This window comes from Marmota flaviventris, chromosome 9 (assembly GCF_047511675.1).
Source record: "Marmota flaviventris isolate mMarFla1 chromosome 9, mMarFla1.hap1, whole genome shotgun sequence".
NCBI classification, from domain to species: Eukaryota; Metazoa; Chordata; class Mammalia; order Rodentia; family Sciuridae; genus Marmota; species Marmota flaviventris.
In genome coordinates, this window is record NC_092506.1 from 110,277,628 (window position 1) to 110,286,322 (window position 8,695).

General features: G+C 40.4%; 1 protein-coding gene across 1 annotated transcript; it reads left to right on the plus strand.

The window, feature by feature from the left end:
* The first annotated feature begins 3,974 nt into the window (after positions 1–3,974).
* Positions 3,975–7,361, plus strand: Pate3 (prostate and testis expressed 3). Its single transcript, XM_027945454.1, has 3 exons — positions 3,975–4,023; positions 6,647–6,769; positions 7,237–7,361. The coding sequence occupies exons 1-3, from the start codon at positions 3,975–3,977 to the stop codon at positions 7,359–7,361; spliced, it is 297 nt and encodes a 98-aa protein (XP_027801255.1).
* The last annotated feature ends 1,334 nt before the right edge of the window (positions 7,362–8,695 follow it).

Sequence of the window (8,695 nt, forward strand, 5' to 3'; positions counted from 1 at the left end):
AAAAGAATTATGAACTATGCCATTTGACAAGGAAACACATTATAGATTTCTCCTGTTTGCATCCCCAAACCAATTCTAACATGGCTTACTAAAGTTTGCCCAATAATATGGAGCTTCTTTTCATTTAGCCTGCTGGGAAGAGGTTTTATAAAAATAACCAAGCTACAGTTAGGAATGTGCCAACTTTCTGAAATTGAACATTTTTATCAGGAAAAAAATCCACATCCTGAAATACAGACACAGTGAGATGCTCTTTCATTTTGTCTATCTTTACACATTGGTTCATCAGAAAGTTTCCACACAAATAAAGCCAGAGTGGCCTTTGTGTCCCTGCAAGTTCAAAAATAAAAATGAAACTATTTAATTCCTAATCTTTCACTCATTTCTATTGGTAACCAAATCTCAGGGACTGCTAATATTCTTGTGGTTTGTTGCCAACATTTGATACTCTAAGGCATTGTTTTTATCAGTTAGAAATTAATAAAACATAGAAATGTGTTTTGTTAAGATTTACAAACCTGTGTATTAGTTTCTTTTCAGTTACTCTATGAAATTTTTGAGGCTGAACACTTCAGAAAGAGATTTCTTTAGTTCAGAGGTTTAGAGTTCAAACAGCATGGTGCTGGCTCTGGTGAGAACCTCTTTGACTACATCACATCGTGGCAAATGGTAGCATAGTAGAAAAGCATGTGAGAAACATCACATGGCAAGATAGGAAGCCAAAGCAGGGAGAGGCCATTTTATAAAAACTTGTTCTCTGGAAAACTAACTAAGGATCTCTTGAGAAATACTTTAGTTTCTCCTGAGGACATGCCTCTAGTGATTTATGACCTCCCACTAAATCCCACATTTCAAAGGTCTCACCACCTCCAAACATTATCACATAGGAGACAAACCACATCTAAATCATAGCATCTCAAAACCAAGACACCAAATCCCTTATTAGTAAAACTTGCTCAAGAATGAAGGGAAGATACTAACAAATCAGCATGAAAAAAAAAAGTCCCAAAAAGGGCTTTTTGCAGTTTTTGATTATCCATTGTAATTTTTCATTTGAAGTATCACATTGACAGCAATGTGGAGAAATCTGAATTTGAGTTACCCTAACCTAGGCTTGGATCCCATCTTTGCTCCTTCCCAGTTATTCCACCACCATGTTGTTGTGAGGGATCCATGAGACAGTCTATGTGAAATCAGTTAGCTGCTTGTGTGGCACATAGTAAGCAGTCAACAAATGTTGGTGTCACTCTTTTTCCTTTACCTCTCTCCCCATAAGCAATTGGAGTTGGGAGGGAGTGCTGAGTATATATTCTACCAATTTTCCCTGGACCCTACAGCAGGCACCCACCCTCCATGTGTTAGAGTTTTTTAAAAGGCCATTGTCTCTCACTCTAGTCTCCATTTACACTCCATAAATCCAGTGATGCCCTCTGGGAACCCAGGAAGAAAACAGCCCCATCCCTGACTCTGTGCCATTCCTTCAAAACATAGGAGAGCATTTACATAGCAAAGTACCAACAAAGACTGCTCATCCATGATGTCACCAATATCTCAGTCACCCACCCCAGAGACAAGAAAGACCATGAGCACAAGGACACAGTGTTTCTTTTTATCTTCCTCAGAGCAGAGCAAACAGCTTCTATGTTGAAAGGAGGGCATTTGTGGCATGGGGATACATTAATTTGGATGTTGTGCCCCAGAACTCAGTGGCATCGTGGATAGTGGTACTCTGTAAATAAAGCACTTCAGAATAACAGAGCTTGGTATCCATTCTCATAATTGATGTCATGAACCATAGAATGATATAGTTGTGAAAATGGTCAAAATCTAACATCACAGATAAATGGCTTGCTAAAGACAATGATGAGTTATATAGTGACCAACCACAGGACTCCAGACCTCCCCAGGGGGTGGGAAAAACCACCTTATTTTTTCAAGAGAAAATTTGATCTAAGAAGGTATTACAGAAGAATGGCATTTACCTCACTGTATCTCGATATCTGGGTAGAGTGACAAAATTCCACAATTTTAACTGGAAATAGTCTGATATACTGGAGATTCAAAATTCAAGGGGCATCTACCAAGGACAAGCAGGAAGGAAGAAGAGTAGACATTGTGTAAACCCACTGCATTTTGATCACCATGGCTGCTTCCCTTGTTCTCATTCTGGTGTCTGTATCTTTAAATGGAGGATAAAGCAGAGAAATCAAGGGACAAAAAAATGGCTGAGGGAACTAAAGATCCAAAGGCTCAGGGGTTTGCCTTCTTGATAAAACCAGGAATGTGTGCTGGGGTTGTGGCTCAGTGGTGGAGCACTTGCCTAGCATGTCTGAGGCACTGGGTTCAATTTTCAGTACCACATATAAATAAATGAATAAAATAAAGGTCCATCAACAACTTGAAAATATATATGTATAAAACAAAAAACAGGAATGTTCTGAAAAATGCCATAGATTCTATTATCCTTTCCTGGAATCTGGAAGAATATGAAATGAGATTCAAAGATTTTACAACCTTACTCTCCATACAGAATCAATTGGAACTAATTCTTTCATGTCTAGGTCTTGAAGGCTCTGATTCTCTTCTTAAGCTCCACACTGAGGAGTCACAGAAAGGAAACGTCGCAAACTTTATGACATTCCACTCAAGTCCTTATTCTATCCAATCTTCATCTGATGTGTCAAAACATCAGACTCACCATCTTTTAATGAATATGTTTTTCTTACACCTAAAGAATATGTCATTAAATCAGTTCAATAAAAAAATGTTTCTGGTATTTCCAGCCAAGTTCCCATGAGCTGAGCAATAGGTTTAGGATACTTAGAATGCCAGTATTTTTCAGTTTCCAGTGCTTTACCCAGGGTGAACCTTAACTAAGTTAGCATTCATAGAGCTAGACACCTGAATCATGAGCACAACTGGCCAGACTCAAAATATGAATATACTAAAGATAAAGTTGTGGGTAATTCTAGGGAGGATTTCACAACCCCACAAAACAAACATTCTCTGGCTTTGCAGGACAGATTTCTGATAGAGTGAATGAGTTCTGGGTTAAGAATTAGAAGTTCTAGATGGGAGGCTCAGCTTGTCACTGGTTCTGCATCTTTTTGTCTCTTTCATGCTCCTGTTTCTCCCTTATAAAGAGAGGTGCTAGACAAGGTTGTCTACCTATTCATTGCTCTTCCCTCAGCACATTGAACTGTGTCTATCATCTAAAAGTTCTCCACGAATATTTGTTGAATATAAATCTCAAAAAAGGCATTGAATCACAGTGGCAAAAAGTGTGGACTCCAGAATTAGAAAATCTTACTATGAGTACTCACACTCTGTCACTAGTGTGTTGCCATGAGTAAAATTCTGTTTCACCAAGCCTCACCAAGTCTCAGTTTCTTCCTCTGTGAAATAAGGAGAATAATAATTAATAACAACAACAGAGTGGCCCTCAAAGCCACAACTTCTGCATCAACCACAGATCAAAAATACTTGGAAAAAATTAGTCACATCTGTACTGAACATGTACTGACATTTTCCTTGTCATTATTCCCTCATCAGTACAATATACCATTTAGTTATCATTTACATTATATTAGGAACCACAAATAATCTAGAGATGATTTAAAATTTACCAGAGTATACGCATAAGTCATATGTGAATACACCATTTTATATATTGAGCACCCGTGGATTTTGGTATCCCCAAAGCTTCCTAGATCCATTTACCTGTGGGAACTATGGTACAATTGTGATTACTACAATGAACCTTATTTTTTATTACTGTTATTTTCTGCTGTGGGGAGGCCAATCAATGCACTTGAGCTCCAGGAAGAAACCTTGTGTTATTGGCTCCCATTAAGCATGAATAATCACTAGCCTATGATAAAGGAGAAAGTCTCTTCCCTAGAGCCTAAAGATCTGTGCTTACAAGCCCCAGTTTCTTATTTCTTTTCCCCTGCACAAGAAACCTCTGGATCAGAATGAACAAATGCTTCTTGTCACTCTTCTGCCTCACCTGCCTCATTGTGGGTGAGTCCCAGATCTGAGGAGTGGGGATCCAGCGACAGGATCCAGGGAGCTCCAGGGAAATTCTACATGTGTAATTGTGTCCATGTGGGGATGAGCTTTGACCATATTCATAAAGTAGAAACCAGCCTTCCGAATGCCTCTCTGCTTTCCTTGCCAACTTTATGTTCTTCTCAAAGTTCTACCACTCTCCTGCAGGTGCACAAGCCTCTACATCACTGCACCTCCATCCTACTTATTTCCTTTGTCCCTACCAGTCCTCAAGATTCAGAAAGATTTCCCTTAGGACATTTTTTCCACTCATAAATGTATGCCCATTTGCTGTGGTTGTACATGATATGGAGTTACACTGGTTGTGTATTCATATACGAGCATTGGAATGTTATGTCTGATTCATTCTACTGACTTTTCTATTTTCATTCCCCCTCTTTTCTCTTCATTCCCATTTCTCTAATTCAATGAACTTTTATTCTTCCCCTACCCACCCTCCCTTGTTATGGGTTAGCATCCACATATCAGAACATTTGATCTTTGGTTCTTGGGATTGGCTTATTTCAATTAGCATGATTGTGTCCAGTTCCATCCATTTACTGGCAAGTGCCATAATTTCATTCTTCTTTATGGCTGAATAGTATTCCATTGTGTATATAGACCACATTTTCTTTACCCATTCATCTATTGAAGGGCACACCCAGGTTGGTTTCGTAGTTTAACTATTGTGACTTGAGCTGCTATACACATTGATATGACTGTATCACTGTAGTATGCTGATTTTAAGTCCTTTGGGTATAAATCGAGGAGTGGGATAACTGGGTCAAATGGTGGTTCCATCCAAGTTTTCTAAGGAATCTCATACTGCTTTCCTAGAGTGGTTACACAAATTTGCTGTCCCACCAGCAATGTATGAGTGAGCCTTTCCCCCCATATCCTCACCAATATTGTCACTTGTATTCTTGATAATTGCCATTCTGACTGGAGTGAGATGGAATCTCAGTGTAGTTTTAATTTGCATTTCTATAATTGCTAGAGATGTTGATTTTTTTTCTTATATTTGTTGACCATTTATATTTCTTCTGTGAAGTGTCTGTCAGGTCTTTTGCCAATTCATTGATTGTGTTAAAGGATTGTTTCAGTTGGAGTTCAAAAATTCTCAGCTTCCCTTCTCAGATGTATTAGGTGGGGAGGCTGAAGTGTGAAGGGAGATCCCTAGGCAGGACTCCTGGGGACAGAGTTTAGGTTCATTTAGGCTACAGATTCTTCCTTTAATGGTGGATTGATCTGAAGATTTTCAATCAGTGCACCTCCCAGCAGGGCAGTTGCGAGACCATGCTAGGAGACTCCTCCAAGAAAAAAACCTGAGTTTCACTGGTGTAGTGGAGGGCCCAGTTTCTTCCTGTTTCTTCTTGTTCCCCTCAGATACTTGTGGACTTTTGGGTTTAGGCTCCCCTAGCCTTTTGAATTCTCACCAGGGTGCATCTCTCCCAGCCTGGCAGGACTCTCTAGCAACTCTCCTAGCTGAGCTATCAAACTGTTGTTCTGGAGGGGGTGGAGGAGGATGGTTCTGGTGTGTTTCCCCAACCAGTTCTCCCATGTATAAACCCGTCTCCACATTTTATTTTCTTCTGGTCACTAGACACACATTATGCCATGTGGTGTGGGTTTGCCAAACCTGTTTTTCTGGTTAGGCACAGTTGTCAGGATTCAGATCCCACAGTGAAATGTAAAAATGCTTCCCTCCTCTGATTTCCCTGGTAGTCGGGAGCAGTTCAGCTTCTTTTCCCACACAAAGTTGTGCAGGACACCTTTCAGGTGAATAGGGCAGTGTGTTTGATCTCTGATTTCTCCATATTCAGACACACCTCAGACCTCCTAAAAATAGGGGTTCCTTTAATTGATGTATCCCTCCACTATTTTTAGTACAGAGAAGATAGCACCTGCAAGTGCCACTACCAGTAGCACTGGCCATTTTTTCTATAAGCTGACCACCTGAGTCCCTGATCTATTTTTGAATGTCTGGAGTTAATTCCCAGAAAAGTTCCCCTTTCTCATCTTGCTGAGAAGTTGTGTCTGAATTCTTGATTCAGCCACAGAGCAACCAGGAAAGTGAACTTCTCTAATCTGCCATTTTCATGAAGTTTGTTCTGACATAATCAAACATACATGGGATAATGCTCCAATTGAGTCCCTAGTGCCACCTCTTTCCCTCCCCTCCTTCCTCCTCCTGTTTCCCTTCCTCTACTCTACTTGTCTTCCTTATATTTTTATATAATTAGTGCATTATAGATATAAAGATGGAATTAACTGTGGTATATTTATACATGTACATTGCATACTTTTATCAAATTAATCTGGAGAAATCAATCATATGAAGGCTAACCTTTTGCTTAAAGTCACCCAAATTAAAAGAGCTGAGTCCTTTTATTTGCATAATGGCATTTTCTTTTTATTCCTATGGATTGAGGAGTTGGTAAAAGGTCCAACGGTGTACTGCCTAAATACTCCACCACCGGCTCTTCATCCAACCACCCACCCCCTAACCACCCCACTCCCTGCAGGTGTAATATTTCCAGCTCCATGCAAACTCTCTTCTTCTGCCTGATCTCACAACAAGCTCTGTGCTCTCCAGAAGCAACATCTACAAGATGCATAATCTGCCACCTTCGCACACGTTCAGATCGTTGTAGAAGAGGATTTGGTGTTTGTTATACTAAGAAAAATGAGTCATGCATGAGCCTAAAGATCTACCAGAGTAAGTAAGAGGATCATGGAGATGCTGTGAGAACCTTATAAGTAGTAGGAGAGTATCTCAGCAATTTTATATTTTAGACTTGTGGCAAACCCAGGGGAAGAACCAAACCACAGAGTGCTCCTGAGCATGAAGAGCACAGGTCCATGTGTATGCAGTCAGAAGAGGACTTGGGGAAATGGGACAGAATAGGTGGAGATTCTATATTCCCAATAAAAATGGGTCACCAGATTTTTACACAAGAGCACTATTTGCAAAGCAAGAAAAGGAATCAAGCTGGTGTGCAGAGTTTCCAGGAACACTGGCAAACAACCCAGCCACTACTGGCCAGCAATTTCTACTTGGTGTTCTTTGGAAATATAAGCTGGGAGACCATCCCTATGTATCCCCTGCTGCCTGAGTGGTGCCAAGTTTGACCAGCCTTTAGATCTTAGATCACTGACTTTTTCTATGACTCTTTCCTATTGCAGATAACACTCTCCAGGTGTTATATACGGTGTGTCAGAAGTTCTGCAGAAACTTGACATATGACTTCAACAATCGGACTTATGTTCATGAATGCTGCGACTACAATTCTTGTAACTATAGATTCTAGGATTTTGCTCCCCTGAGATCACATTTGAAATGTCACAGATGTATCTCACCCTTCACACTCTTGTCTTCCCTGGCCTGTTTGTCCTGATGGTACCCATGCTCCCTCCTTAACCCCACATCATCCTTCGTGGTGCCTTCAGCGTGGCTCCCATGGTCAGTCAATGATGATTGTGAACAATGGATTCCCCCATGACAGAGAATGGCATTTCCTTTCTCCAAGAAGTCTGCCCTGTATAGTAAGATTTAAAACAGGACCATTCTAGAATCTCTTTGTTAGCTTAGATAGGTGAGATGGACCAGAAAAGCTCCAATTAAAAATACACATGTATCTGTAATTAAATATCACATTTATCATTACCATGATTAAGCAAACATTAGAACGAATAGTATGGTGGACACTGAAGGTTTTGCTCCATGGACACAAAGTTATTTCCACCAGTTCATGATGCCATCTTCAGAAAATAAGTCATTCTTATTTTCCTGACATTAACAGAGTAAACATTCTTACACATGTTAGCAGGAGATAGGAAACAATGGACTTCCCAGTGCTTTCCCAGCTCAAGCACAGTCATTTGGCATTCCAAGGATACCGGTTCATGGGCTAGAGAGGTGGCTCAGTGGTAAAGTACTTGCCTATGAACAAGTGCAACCCTGAGTTCAATCCCCAGCACTGAAAAAAAAAAAAGGTTATTTAGTCAGCTTTTCACCATTGAGACCAAAAGAACTGAAAAGAGCAATGTAGAGAAGGAAAAGTTTATTTTGGACTTATAGTTTCAGAGGTCTCAATCTATAGATGACCAACTCCATCTATAGACCCTTGGCCCCAAGGGTGAGACAGAACATCATCGTGGAAGAGTGTGGAGCAGGAAAGAAGCTCAGGACTTGATAACCCAGAAACGGGGTTAGGAAGAGTGCTCTCCTCCCAATGGACAAAATATATGCTCCAAAGGCACACTACCGTGACCCCCATCCTCCAGCCACATCCTATCTACCTATGGTTACCACCTACTTAATCCATTCAATTCTGTTAATGCACTCATTAAGGTTCTCGTAACCCAATAATGTCACCTCTAAATTTTCTTGCTTCTGGGAGACATAACAAGATGTATGTCCATGCCATATCTCAACTCTAATTTCTTTCCCTCTTTTTCTAAACTTTATTCTTTTCCTCCTTTGCTATCCACCTCCACTATCACCTTCCTACCTCCCACTGCTACACAAATGTTCCCTGTAAAAGCAGGATGTCCTTCAAAGTTTTTCTCAGTGTCCCATGATCCCTGTGTGCATAATCCAGGGTGAGCTGCCTTTTAGGGTCCCTCGGCTGTGGTGCCAAAT